This window comes from Cherax quadricarinatus, chromosome 12 (genome assembly GCF_038502225.1).
Source record: "Cherax quadricarinatus isolate ZL_2023a chromosome 12, ASM3850222v1, whole genome shotgun sequence".
Taxonomy (NCBI): Eukaryota; Metazoa; Arthropoda; class Malacostraca; order Decapoda; family Parastacidae; genus Cherax; species Cherax quadricarinatus.
In genome coordinates this window covers 8,839,488-8,854,621 of record NC_091303.1, presented here as the reverse complement: position 1 = coordinate 8,854,621, position 15,134 = coordinate 8,839,488, and the positions used below count along the sequence as shown (strand labels likewise).

The 15,134-nt window shown below is 45.1% G+C and overlaps 1 protein-coding gene across 4 annotated transcripts in view; it reads left to right on the top strand.

The window, feature by feature from the left end:
- Window positions 1-13,965, top strand: part of LOC128686659 (GATA-binding factor 2) — a 343,354-nt gene extending 329,389 nt beyond the window's left edge. For all 4 annotated transcript variants that reach the window (XM_053773669.2, XM_053773668.2, XM_053773670.2 and 1 more), the window contains exon 6: window positions 13,192-13,965. In XM_053773669.2, the coding sequence (XP_053629644.2) occupies window positions 13,192-13,590 (399 nt within the window). In that variant the 3' untranslated portion in view covers window positions 13,591-13,965. The remainder of the gene's footprint in view (window positions 1-13,191) is intronic.
- Window positions 13,966-15,134: the final 1,169 nt, after the last annotated feature.

The window sequence follows — 15,134 nt, the reverse complement described above, 5'->3', positions numbered from 1 at the left end:
CCTACCTTTCTGCCCCACCAGACTTCCTACATACTTACCTACCTGTCTCTCTTCATACCTTCCTGCCTGTCTGCTTAGAAAAGTATTTCCTGCCATCCCAGGGAACCAGTGACGGGTTAACTCGTGAATCACCTGGTCCCTATCCCACCTTGTAAATATTCTGCACTCTCTGCCCTATTAATATCTTATACGTTGCTGTTATGTCTTCCTTTGGTGTTCTCTTCACGTTGGTCAGCTTTTTCAGTTACAAGACTAGTCCTATAAAATCCTGAACTTTTTGCAGTTTAATTAAAAGCTTTATAGGTGTGGGCTACAGAATGGTACAGCACTCCTTTTGACAAGTATGACATACATCATACAAAGAGCCTTGAATAATTCTTTCTTAAGGTATCGGAATGGCGCTCTAGGCTAGATGTTTATATGCTGCCGACACTTTTCTTCCCTTTTGATAACTTTGTTCATACCTCTAGCCACTACACTTACCTGATCATCCAAGTAGTCTAAGGCGTCTTATAATCCTTTTCTATTTTTCAAATTTGTATTGTCTTCATTGGGTTTACATCATTCGCAGACAACAAAAGGTATCGCTCTTTTCTGGATTGTCGTTTGTTTATATGAGGAATAGTACCGGTCTCAATACAGGCCCTTGTGAGACCTCCACCGGTCATGTCTTCTCAACTTGATACATTCTACCTTACTATCAATCTCTGCATCCTTCCTTTATGCATTTTGAATCCCATTATAATAACTTTTCCAGTTTCCATGCCTACTCTTTTAGTTTATCAATTAGTCTCTGTTGTTATACAGTAGTGAAGCCTCCATATACCAGGGACATGTAGCCTTCTCATCCCTCTCCCTTTTAATGTTACCCACTCGTAGAACTCCGGAGGATTTGCCAGATAGTACTGTCCTTTTCTAAGTCTGTGTTAATAGTCTTTCTTATAATCCACCTTAGATAACTATATGCATGCCAAGAATGCAGGTATGTGGTTCATTACTGCCTTTAGTCGCCTTTAATGAATAATGGCAGTTGCCTTACGTTCAGTGACTTGTTGAAGACTTTTGCTGGTAGTTCACACAGAGCTTCAGCTCCTTCTTTCAGGGCCTATGTTGATACATTGTCAGGTTCCAGTTCCCAGTTTTCTTGTTTTTTTTTTTTCACTTCTTACCGTCTTGTGTATGATATTGTCCAGTTTACAGTGATCTCCCTCGTATCTTCGTCTCTGTGGTGTTAACTCTGACTCCACAGTGAACATCTCTTCCAGTCGTCTGTAGATTTTCTCTCAGATCTTCTTGCCAGTAGAAGTTTTTGGTTCCCTGATTTGTTACCTGACTATCCTCTCATCCTCCAGCTCCTTCTCTTCCCATCCTTATTTTTCTCCTACTTCTCTTCCTTCCTACCCCTCCTCCTCTTCCTTCTCTTCCTCACCCTCCTCTTCCTCATCCTCCTCCTCCCTCCTCCTCCTCCTCCTCCTCCTCCTCTTCCTCCTCTTCATTATTTTCCTCCTTTGTATTCCCCTTTGTCCTCAATATTCTTTCCTCCATTATATTCCTCTTTTAACCTCCTCCTTTATATTCTCCATTTATCGTCGTCCTCTTCTTCCTACTAGATCCACCAGAGCGTCATAACACGATAATGTGATCATAACAGCCAAGCATTTATGTGCGACGCCGTAAAGGCCCCTTAGTCGAGGTTCACAGTAACTGGTGATCACGGAATATTCCGCAACGGGCGAGGTGGCTTGATTTACCAGGCATTAGCGGCAGGAGTTTCCGCTTTATTTGCGCCTGTTGGTTATGACTCTATCATCCCGACTCCTTAACTCTGGGGGAGGGGGAGGGAAATTAATGCCAGCCTACAAATCTTGAGAAATTGGCAGTATTTATCCCCGTCGACAAATTATGGTGATCGTGGCCGATGCTAATGTGGACATTGCTCCTCTGTTGGAGATTTTGGGCGTGGGTGTGAGTGTGAACAGGGTGTGGGCGTGGGTTTGGGAAGGCGTGTGAGCACTCTTCCTCCTTGGGAGACGCGTGGGCACTGCGCCTCTGTTTGGGACCTTGGATTTGGGTTCACGTGTGGGCGTGGGTATGGTTGCAAGTGTGGGAATTGTTTGGAGTTTGTGTGTGTGTGTGGGGGGAGCTGGTGGGAGAAGAAAGACCCCGGGAACATCTCTGACCTATTGCTCTGTTGACTTCAACGTTAAATAAGAAAAGATAACTCGCGTGAGTGAACGTGAAATCTCTCGTAGTCACCCGTCGAATCATCTTGTTTACCAAGAACGTTAATAAAAACGTTCGCGAATATATTTGCCAAAAGAAATTATGTAACGAACAAACGTTTAGATATAGTATGAACGTTAGGTGGAGAAACCAGAACATAAGGAAGAATGAGATGTATTGAGTGAAGTTGTGGAAATGGCCACCAGGTGGGGCCTGAAGCCACCATCTTGCCAGTGGCTCCCACAGTGTTAAACACTGACTCATGTGTGCCTGCCACGCCCCCCCACCACCGGCTCATCTGCCACAAGTTACGAGGTGCTATTCTATTATTGACAGTGTGTGCATAGCTGAGCCTTCTGTGCATTGTGGCTGACGACTGTCATGGCCCCAACCTTGCAAATTACGAGTCTTCGCTACCATAAGACACTGAGAGTGACGCATTGCTCCGCTGAACTTTGAACATAATACACTAGTGTCATTAAGGTCAATGTCGCTTACCAGCAACAGCGACACCCGCTGCATAATTATGCAGAAGAAATGGAAGATATATCACCGCCCTTCAAACACATGTTCCCTTTGCCAGAAGCCTCCCTAGGATGAAAAGTGCACTTCCGCCTCTCTTGCCTCCTGCCACAAGACTCAAATTTCCCTAGCGAGGTCTGGTGTCGCGTAAGGCATAATTATTCCAAAGCGATGTAAAATATAGCGTCTGCCGTCAAACATCTGTCCATGGATAGACTTACACACCTCTCACGCCGATCGTCAGCTCTCGCGCGCAGACATAAACACACACACACACACACACACACACACACACACACACACACACACACACACACACACACACACACACACACACACACGACTAGTGAAGAGGAGGGGCCAGGAGCTAGGAATAGACCCCTGCAACTACAATTAGTTGAGTACAATTAGAAGAGTACACACACACACACACACACACACACACACACACAGTAGTGTAGTGATATTGATGACACCTTAGTCATTTTTTTATTGTAGTGGGTCATGTTCGTGGTCGTGCTGAGTCTGATCTGACTCTGGTGGTCGTGAGTAGTCTTTCAATCATTCAAGTCTTCCTTAAGTCTTATATACATGTCGGATGATGCTCACCCAACCCTAGCTGTAACATCTCTGGTTATGTTTGGTTACTGAAGACATGGGTGAACGGATGAATGTGTTTGTGTGTGATGGTTACATATGAAGAGTTGGGTGTGGGTGATGATTTCATGTTAGGTGATGGGTGTTGGATTGAGAGAGGGGTTGGTACGAATGAGTAAGATGGGTGGAAGGAGGGAGAAAGGTTGGGGTTTGGGTGAAGGTTGGGGTGTGAAAAGCTGTCCATATGTTTGTGGTGAGTCTACCAGCTGACTGGTGAAGACACTAAACCTCCTTCAGCTGGGGATGTGAGACTCGTGCATTACCTCACTTTTCTGATACCTTTCCAACCTGATAAAATGATCATCGAACATTGTTTCATATCACACACACATACACACACACACACACACACACACACACACACACACACACACACACACACACACACACACACACACACACACACACACACACACACACACACACTTAATTTCACTAAATTGCCTCGGACGGCTGGTTCCTCAGCCATTCCACTTTTTCCTCCATTTCTCGTTCTCTCCTTTGAGACAGACCGCAAAACATCGGCGTCAGCGTTTCCCCTTTTCTCCTAATGTGGTTCCTTTCCCCTCTCTTCACCCTCTTTCTCCAGTAATTATCATCGTCAAAACCCCTCATTTCGGGACTCATGTTACGCCCAACAGTCACGGGTTTGACTGAACCTGGAAATGTAGAAACGTTTTTGTCGACACTTTTAATTTTTTTTACCTCCGTTATACTTTAAATTCCGCGATGTTGTCTGAAGAAGAGGACAAGTATTGTTTACAATTGTAGCAACTGGTTTATACCCTCTCCGTTATAGTTTATCTGCGGGGTTATACTCCACTGTTGTCTTAAGGTAACAGGTGGAAAATAAAGGCAGTGAAGTAACGGTACACGCGGAAAAAAAATAACGTAAGGTTACACTTCAAAGGGGAAACTAAAATGCCGAGGGGAAAAAAATTGGGACTGGTTGGTGTGTGGAGTGAGAGAGGTGGTGGTGGCGCCGGGCCTGAAACTCGATATTACTCATCCTCGTCCTCTTCCCTTCATTATGGTATTTCTTCTTAAACTCACTGCTTCTAAGGTGTTCCTTTACATGCTCTTTCCTTGTTTCGACTATCGTTTAAATAAATTAAGTTCAAAGAACAAGCTGAGTCGATTCTTGCAATTCTTGCGCACCTGACGCTTGCGCTGTCCCTCTCGGTAAGTTCCGTGTACGTAAGTCCACGAACACTGGAGTAGCACTTACCGCGTGTTAATGTTTAACAAGGTTGGGAAAAAAAATGCCTGCTCTTAACGGGCTTGTGTTTACAAATAAATTTTCTGGTTGGCTCTTACTTTCCGGGTGGCCACAGAAGCCGCACCTGTCACCACCATCACTCACCCATTTTAATCCACGAATATCAGACTCATCGTTACTCTTAATGTTACTTCAGACATTCTAAAGAACAGTAGACATGTGAACAAACGGTAATCTGTTGCCCAGACAGCTGTGACAAAACTCACTTCATCTTGGTCGACGGTTGTGTGTGAAGGCTTAGGTCCTTGGCCGAGGGGCGAGGCACGCGCTGCCCTCTCCCAGACCTGCAGGAGTCCTTTCCGTGAAGAACGTGTAGATCTTAACGCACTGATCTTCAGCACTGCCTCCGCAACCTGCTTGTGACCCTTAAGCGTACCCGAAATTACCTCCATGAAAGCGTTAAAATCGTATGATCATTTTGTTGTCAGAAATATCGTAATATTTACGTCGCTCTTATTTCCCCTCGATTGCGTATCACTTTACGTTTACTTATATTAAATCAGCTGATTTGCTGCATTTCAACAATAAATATATTGAAACTTGACTGTTTCGGACTAACTTTAGTAATAATTATAAACTATACTTGGATATGCTTCATTTTGTTTTACGTACATCACTTTTTATATTAGAGACCAAAATATATTTGATGAAGCGTTAAATCCCTATGAGGGGTTAATCAGTTTATTAATAATTAAAAATGACTAAGATATTCTCTGTTATTACACCTGGTCAAGTGTGATGGGAGGAAGGAGACATCCGGGGTCGGTCGGCAGCTTCCGTAGGCGTGCTCTCTCACTCGCTCTAAAAATTCCCCCTCATTATGATGCCGTTCATGAAAATAACCGACTCGTAGAAATTTACGTTCGTGCAGCAGCGTTACCAGAGACAGAGAGTCACCACCTGAAAGGGCAACACACACGTCTCTAGGAGGCAGCTCTGCGAATCATACATATATCTTTCATGGCGGGTTGGATAGTGTTTCTAATTGCATCTAATAGGCAAGCTGGACGGTAACCAGCGGGTGGTATAACTGGTGTTACAACAGCTAAGTGCGTGTATGTGTGTGTGATCGGTTGTAGCGTAAACTACGGAAGTGTAGAGGGTTGTGAGGGAAGGGGGTGTACCTTTACCCCCTCCTTCGTCATGCTTCTGGTAAGTCTGGCGACCACCGCACCGCCCTGGCGCCACGCTCCCGCCTTCAGATCCATGCCCGTGGCCCAGGCTTAGGCTACTCCCCTCCCCCCTTTCCCTCTTATATCTTATTTTTTTTCACTGTATACTTTACCACTTAATACAAGCAGCATAATGTTTTTCAATAAAGACGAGCATTTTTAAGGGTTGGTTATAAAGAAGGTATTTTACCTTCGTGGGAAAACTCGACTAAGTCGCACAGTCCATCTCGTCTTGACGTCGGCTTGGTTGAAGTTAAGGAAGGCTTTGCGTCTCTCCTTTTATCTCTATATCTTGTTTATCTTCTTATTTCCTGCCGTGACGTTAGTGTCATCCGGATGCCGAGAAGGCCGTATATGCCAGAGGCCGTATATGCCAGAGACTCTATATACCTGAGATTGTATATACAAGAGGTTGTATATACCAGAGGTAGTATTTTCCAGAGGTTGTATATACCAGAGGCTGTATATACCAGAGGTATTTTAATGAGGTTGTATACACCAGAGGTATTTTCCAGTGGCTGTATATACCAGAGTCTGTATATACCAGAGGCTGTATATAACAGGGGCTGTATATACCAGAGGCTGTATATACCAGAGGCTGTATATACCAGAAGCTGTCTATAAAAGCGGTTGTATTTTCCAGAGGCTGTATATAAGGGAAACACACGACAGAAAATACAGCAAAACAAAATACTTTTGGCAAGAAAACATGTCCATTGTAGGTTAACAAAAGACAAGAGGGACGACCCTGGCTTTTTTTTACATTCGTGGCTCCAGAGTGAAGTGGAGGAGCAAATACTGAGACTTAGTGTGTTTGTAAATGATGATAAGATATAGAATTTGGGGAGATATAATTGAAGTGTACAAATTTACGCCTGAAATAGAGGGAAAGTAAATAACGTGCTAAAAGTATCTAACCAGAACAGGATTCGCAGCAATAGATTCAAGTTTGACAAGTTTATATTTAGTACGGATACGGCAAAGTGCTGGTTTGGCAATAGAGTTGTGGATGAGGTAAACAAAATCGCAAGTAGCGTTGTTGAAGTGAGAACTTTGGATTGCTTTGAAAATGGGTTGTATATAAGCATGAGTGGATGTGCGTGGGCGGGTGTGAGTTGGACCTGCCTGGCATGGGCAAGTGGGCCTGCTGCCGTGCTCTCGGCTCACATCCGAGAGGACGTGGGGTCGAACCCCACTACGAGGCTGGACGAATGGGCAGGTCTCCTGGTACTCATTGCCCGATACCTAGCATCCACTGCCCGTTACTTGCCATCCACTGCCCCTGTTACCTAGCACCCACTGCCTGCCTCTGTTACCTAGCACCCACTGCCCCTGTTACCTAGCACCCACTGCCCCTGTTACCTAGCACCCACTGCCCCAGTTACCTAGCACCCACTGCCCTTGTTACCTAGCACCCACTACCCCTGTTACCTAGCACCCACTGTCCCTGTTACCTAGCACCCACTGTCCCTGTTACCTAGCACCCACTGCCCCTGTTACCTAGCACCCACTGTCCCTGTTACCTAGCACCCACTGCCCCTGTTACCTAGCACCCACTGCCCCTGTTACCTAGCACCCACTGTCCCTGTTACCTAGCACCCACTGTCCCTGTTACCTAGCACCCACTGTCCCTGTTACCTAGCAACAAATCGATACCAGGGAGTCAGTTGACTCTTGTGCGTCGCATCCCGGGTAAAGACTTTAATAAGAGGACCCCCAGTTGTGATCCAGGATTAATGACTTTCGTGGTTAATAATCCGACTAAATTCTTCTTTGTTTACCATGCGTCGATAAAACTTAGCATGTTATTGAGATGTAGCTCCCTCACCCTGGTGTGTTAGTTTTGTAAATGATCCAAGTCGGACCGAAACGTCGTCATAAGCGTCTCTCTCCTACGTGCGGGTTATTTGTGTGTTGTTTCAGTCACGGTATTGTGCCTTTTTTTTTATATAGAGAGAGAAGAGTCGGAACGTTTTGATAAGGTCCATCATGTATTTGAGTAGATTCAAGGTGATTTGAGAAATTTCAGCGCGTGTTTCAGAAGGCACATCACCTGTTTATGGAAGGTTCAGTACATGATCTGAGAGGGTTCAGTGTGTGTTGAGAAGGCTCAGGGAGGGTTAGGGAGGATCAGCTGTGGGCTCTGAACATGCTGGTCTCCGTAGCTTGTTTGTTCAACACGGGACACACATGCACGGATGATCTGATACCCACTTCCTCTGCCGCCCATTTCTTCTTCTCTAGTGCTCGCCTAGTCCACTCACCTACCTCCGTTTTCTCTTAAGGATTCGAAGAAATTGTAGCTATCCTCTGGCGGGTTGAATATGATTGCCTCCCAATCCCTGGCGCTGCATAATGCTTACGGGGACTAGCGCTTCCAATAATAATAATAATAATAATAATAATTATAATAATAATAATAATAATAATAATAATGATAATAATAACAGTTTATTTTGAACAGTGATTAATTTAGGCACAAAACACCTTTGAATCTCTAACACCATGGAAAGAACCGTGTTAACACTATGTATTTTGGCGATATGACTGTCTTCCTTAATAATAACAATAATAATAATAATAATAATAATAATAATAATAATAATAATAACGGAAGAATGATTTTATATATTTTGAAATAGTGAGACCGATGTTATCCTTACGTTAAATAACAAAAAAGGCACAATACCGTGACTGGAACGATACACAAATAACCCGCACATAAAAGAGAAGCTTACGACGACGTTTCGGTCCGACTTGGACCATTGACAAAGTGTGACTGTGTCAATGGTCCAAGTCGGACCGAAACGTCGTCGTAAGCTTCTCTCTTTTATGTGCGGGTTATTTGTGTATTATCCTTACGTTCTAGGACGGATAACTAGAGTGTATAAATCAGTGCAGCACTTGGAACCTGTAGTTCCAAGTGCTGCACTGGTACTTTCTTCCACTGGTACTTTCTTCCACTGGTACTTTGTGCAAGAAAGGTATAAAATACCGACAAATATGAAAGTTAAGACACATGCTGTGAATACTAACTCCAAGGCCGAGGGACTGATTACCTCATCTTTTGTATATAGTTCTACTGTCTTCCTATTATGTCCTAGAATCTGTATTGATAAAGCCACTGGATGGCGAAACGTCTACAATAAAGATATCCAGATGTTGCACATGTGTCTTAACCTTCACACTGGTACTTTCTTCCACTGGTACTTTCTTGTGACATTTACCCCTTCCTCTTAACCCATCCCCATGCTCTGTCTCTTTTATCTGGCACCCCTGTCTTTATTATCTCCACTATAATATTGTATTGATCCAGAGCTATATTCTGTCCGCACTTCTCTGTTCTATAACACTGCATATCTCTCTACAACCCTGCACGTCTCTCTATAACCCTGCACGTCTCTCTGTAACCCTGCACGTCTCTCTATAACCCTGCACGTCTCTCTATAACCCTGCACGTCTCTCTATAACCCTGCACGTCTCTCTATAACCCTGCACGTCTCTCTATAACCCTGCACGTCTCTCTATAACCCTGCACGTCTCTCTATAACCCTGCACGTCTCTCTGTAACCCTGCACGTCTCTCTATAACCCTGCACGTCTCTCTATAACCCTGCACGTCTCTCTATAACCCTGCACGTCTCTATATAACCCTGCATGTCTCTCTATAACCCTGCACGTCTCTCTGTAACCCTGCACGTCTCTCTATTATCCTGCACGTCTCTCTATAACCCTGCACGTCTCTCTATAACCCTGCACGTCTCTCTATAACCCTGCACGTCTCTCTATAATCCTGCACGTCTCTATAACCCTGCACGTCTCTCTATGACCATACACGCCTCTTTATGTGGCCCTGCACGTCTCTTCTCGACTATAACACCTCCCACAAAGAACCACAAATCACAATAAGGTGGCTGGAACAATTCACATATAACCCTCACTTAGGAAAGGAAATTTATGACGACGTTTCGGTCCTTGCTGGAGCACTGTCAAGTCACAGCTCAGCGAGGAAAAAGGAGAGAAGGTTCTCCCGTGTCTCTGTCCCACAATAACCTGAGTTCTGGGTTGGTCGAAAGGTAAAAATGCCTGCAAATAGAATATTTTTCTACTTTACTGCAAGACTTTATCGGACATCGTTTCGCTCAAAGGGGAGCTTTATCAAACCTTGTTTGATAAAGCTTCTCTTTTCGTGTATGTGTGTCTGCCTTATTACACTGTCCGTGCTCTCCTTGGTAAACTAAACGCAATAATATTTAAACGTCATGGATAATCGAGTCAGTCTCTCTCTCTCTCTCTCTCTCTCTCTCTCTTTATCTAGCCATCTTCGAGCTGCATTCTTTGCTGGCCTTTCAGCATCCACTCCCAATTAGCTACAAGACTGGTCAAAGAAAATGAGGAGAATGAAGCATTCTAGCATGTCCTTCAGGACATGCTGCTCATTAAAGATACTTCGGCTTGACAGAAGCTCCTGGAGAGGGAAACGTTGCCACAATAAAATGTCGCGATAGTTACACTTGTGTCCTTTTACTTAACATATTGTCAGCAATCTTACCAACATTAATACAGACGCTGTCTTGTTTCCTGGTGCATAAACTACGACCAGACTCTCTGGGAGTTCACACTCTCTAAGAGCTGGGTTTTATTTACCGTGCTGAACAGAACACATTATTTCCCCTTCCCCGGAGTCAGTCTTCATCCCTGTACTTAAGATCACGGTTTAACTCCCTAGGGTTGTCGCTTGAATCTGTTACTGACTCGGCTTACTCCCCTGAGTCAGCACGAGACTAAGCACTGGATCAAGGAAAGTCAGCTCCTCATTAACCTGTTGACGATATAGGCCTTGGGCCTATACCGTGGGAGGTATACAACGAGGCTGGTTTTAGAATTAAGGGGCGTGAGAGATTTTTTCTCCTCCCGGAGCCTAGCCATAAGCCAGTCTAGGAACAAGGTTCTGTAAAGTCAAGAAAAAAGTACGTTTAGATGTATATTATTTAAACGTTTTCTCTTGAATTTCCTTCCTTGTGTGACCCACTACACGTACTGCCCAGCCTTCTCCATCTCTTCTTACCCTTCTTACCGCCTTTCTATCTTTCCCTGCCATCCCTCCCTCCCTCCTTCCATCCCTCCCTGCCGTCATTCCTCTCGCCCACCTTGGCTCCTCCTGCCTTGAGATTATCTGCCGAGTAAGGACTCATTTTGACTCTGACCACGGCCAACAAAGAGAGTTCACCCGCCTGGAAGCAAGCCGAGCGGACGCGAGAATGGCGGATGACAAAACTAGGGTGTGCTGGGTCGTAAAGTTGACAGACAGACGTAGACAGGTCAATACAATCGCCGTGCAGCGCATCACGCCCGCACAAAGCCGTCCTCAGCCCACAAAGTCTCCACCTCATTGCTAGCACCGCTACTGGCCTAATTAACGTACCTGTCCGTTTTTCCTTTCAAGACAGCGAGAGTTCTTGGAGAGAGGGAGTAAATTGTGGTGGGAAGAAGTGAACTACTTGAGGGAACAGGAAGAACAGATGGAGGGAAGGGTGTGTGTTGGTAAATTGAGCAATGAAAGAAGAGAGATAGAGGAATTTGTGAGTGGCGAGATAGAAAGAGAGGTTGACGAGCGAGGTGAGAAGTGGAGAGAGGCAGAAGTTATGTAGTAAGATAAGGAAGGGATGCTGTGGAGGAAGTGAGACATGGAGGGATGGAGTGAGAAGTGGAGTGAGGTGAGGGTGAATGGAGAGACTCTGGTAACTAACATTCCATCAGTGACGTCTTGCTCGGCCATCTTGCGGTAATCTCACAGTGAAAAATGACGTGCGTCTATTGTGTGGTTAAATTACACTTTGCGGTCCACGGGGTAGAGATGCGGGCGTGGGCAGACTGGCGGGGCACAGGTAGCTGCTCAGGTGCGTGTGGGCGTGGGGGGAGGGGCGGGGGCATCGGTTGGGGGTCCCGCAAAGCACAATGGGTCCTCCCCAGGGGGGCTGCGACCCCGCTGCTGGGGGTCCACCCTGACACACACCACTACAATACTCTCAAATGATGCCCACTTCTGCCTGACGCCTGTATGGTCACCTGCTGGGGCTGGAGGGCTGCGGATATGAGCCCAGTGGTGGGCATGTGTAAGGATGGGAATGATGCGGACGTGGGTGGTTTCGACGGAGTTAATCTTGACGTAAGGTGTGGGCGGAGTAGGGAGTGTGGGGGTGGGCAAGTGTGGCGCCCCACGACTGCTAACCTGACACTGATGGAGGAGGCCTTGACCTCGCACGCCCACGCCGCATACACACGCGCCCACGGCTACACACACACAAACACACACACACACACACACACACACACACACACACACACAAACACACACACACACACGTCTGAAACGATTACTGGTCTTTTCTTCCTCATGAACACATAAGATAACAGATAAATTTTACAAACTTCTATTTACATTTAGAAAATACAGCTGTTGTTTTACTATGTGTTTCGTAATAGTTGTAAGTTCTGTAATATTTATTTCCAGCCTAGGAGGCCTAGTCTGAGAGAATGGATCAAAGTAGAATGACATGGAGAGCGTTTAAATCTGTAGGGGAAGGAAGGCGGGGTAGGGGTCGTCCTCGAAAAGGTTGGAAGGAAGGGGTAAGGGAGGTTTTGTGGGCGAGGGGCTTGGACTTCCAGCAGGCGTGCATGAGCGTGTTCGATAGGAGTGAATGGAGACGAATGGTATTTGGGACCTGACGATCTGTTGGAGTGTGAGCAGGGTAATATTTAGTGAAGGGATTCAGGGAAACCGGTTATTTTCATATAGTCGGACTTGAGTCCTGGAAATGGGAAGTACAATGCCTGCACTGTAAAGGAGGGGTTCGGGATATTGACAGTTTGGAGGGATATGTTGTGTATCTTTATACATACATGCTTCTAAACTTAGTGTTCTGAGCACCTCTGCAGAAACAGTGATTATGTGTGAGTGTGGTGAAAGTGTTGAATGATGAAAGTATTTTCTTTTTTGGGGATTTTCTTTCTTTTTGGGTCATCCTGCCTCGGTGGGAGACGGCCGACTTGTTATATATATATATATATATATATATATAATATATATATATATATATATATATATATATATATATATATCTTCTCGTAGGTTACGTGATGTGTCTGGATAATGTGGATATTTGCCCGAAATGTTGTGCATAACAAGGGTCTTTCTATATAGTAGTATGTCATTGATGTCAGCTAGGCCTTGATACCTTGTACATGTAGAAATAAAGATACTATATTAATTATATTATAATTTTAAGTGTAGCTATAAGTAAAGTATTAAGAGTCAACATTTATTGTCTCCCTGTAGGTAGCCAGGCCGCTCTCCATGAAGAAGGAAGGCATCCAGACTCGCAACCGCAAGTTGAGCCAGAAGTCCAAGAAGAAGAAAGGGATGCTGGGTTTCCCAGACATGCTGAAGCCTCTGGACAAGGGCGGCTTCGGTGGTTTCGGCACTGGAGGTTTCGGCACTGGAGGCTCTGGGTTCGGCTCCATGTCACACTACATGTACGGCGGCCAGATGCACGGCTCTTCCATGGCTGGCGGCTTCATGTCAGCGCCGCCTGTGCATGGCATGTCTTCTATGTCTGGAGGCCTGGGAAGTCTTGGCCTCTCCTCCGCAGCCGCCTTTTCCTCGTCCTCCGCCGCCGCCGCCGCCTCCGCCGCATCCCTGAGCTTCAGTTCGAGCTTTTGTACAGTAGCAGCGTAAGAACACGCCCCAGATCACGCCCAAGATGGGTAAAATTTGGGCATTACGCCCGCATAGTGTACAAAGGAGTGCCTGCAGCTGCTGGTAATGTAAGTATCCAGCATCAGCAGCAGCAGTAGAAGGTGCAAAGTTGTAGCAGCAGCATCGAAGAAGATGCAGCTGCTGCACAAGCAGAGGCTGGAACAGCAGCAGCAGCAGCAGCTGTGGTGGCCAGCGAGCAGAGAGTGTACAGTGTATATAGTGTACCATAGACAACATAGAGACTATTTAATGCATCACCATTTTCTTGTCCTAATGTTAAGCTGAGCATCATATTGCATATTGTAATATTGATTATTGTGATTATGTGATATAAATAAAGAGAACCTTTTGGGATTGTCGGTTTTAATGACCTGCCAGATTTCGGTGATTGGAAGGCTGCAGCCGTCACACTCTCACCACCTCGAGATGGTCTCTTCTCTTTTATTAGAGGTCATAAGTTCGACCCTTTAGAGATTCATGTTCATTTTCTTTTCATCAAGCGAATAACCTCTGCAGCCAATCCTCGTCTAGCAACTCTCAAGGTAGCCTTCAGGAATATCAACAAAAGATTCAATCTGGGAACCCTATGCAACATATGTTAGACCAGTTTTCGAGTATGCAACACCAGCATGGAATCAACACCTGAAAAAAAAAATGTTAAGAAACTGAAGGAACTGGGAGGTATACAACGAGACTAGTACCGGAACTAAGGGGCATGAGCTATTAGGAGGGACTAATGAAATTAAATCTAAGGACACTGGAGGAGAGAATAACCAAAGAAAGAATAACACCATTCAAAGTGCTCTGAGGAATAGGCTGTTTGAGAGGCAGGAAACAGGCATTGAGGGGCAGCTGGATGTATAAGACACAGATGAGCCACAAGGATGTCAGGAAGTATTTCTTCAGTTTCAGAGTGGTCAGGAAATTAAGAAAGGCTTACTACATAGTTTTAAGAAGAGTACGATAGGGTCCATTAGGCTAGATGGTAGTGTGAATCTAGCAAGTTGAGAATAAGACATGTTCAACACCTGGATATATCTATTGATGTAACGTTTCGCCTACACAGCAGGCTTCTCCAGTCTATTGCTAAGGCCGGTCTTACACTGCTGTGTACGCCTATCCTTGATACAAATTTGTCTCTCAGGGACGGATTTAAGGGGAAGCAACATGAGGAATAAGCCCAGGAGTCCCGTACAAAATAGGGACATTATTCTGTATTGCAAGGAAAAATAATAACTGATGGTGGATAATTAAAAACATAATATAAATCCCCTGCCCTTTGACTGAAGCAAATAATTACTCAAATTACTTGATTCTCTGATGCTTATAGACGATGGCAGGAAATATCATGGTATCACATGGACCACCAGGGTAAGACAACAATAATGTTTCGGTAACTGTAGATATAAATCTTAACCCTGTCGGGCCTGTTGTATAGTCCTTTTGTGTATCCAAATACTTTCGTTCTGTCGTCCACAAGATAGATTTGGCACACCAGCTAGCCGCTTCGGAGGCAAAATCTA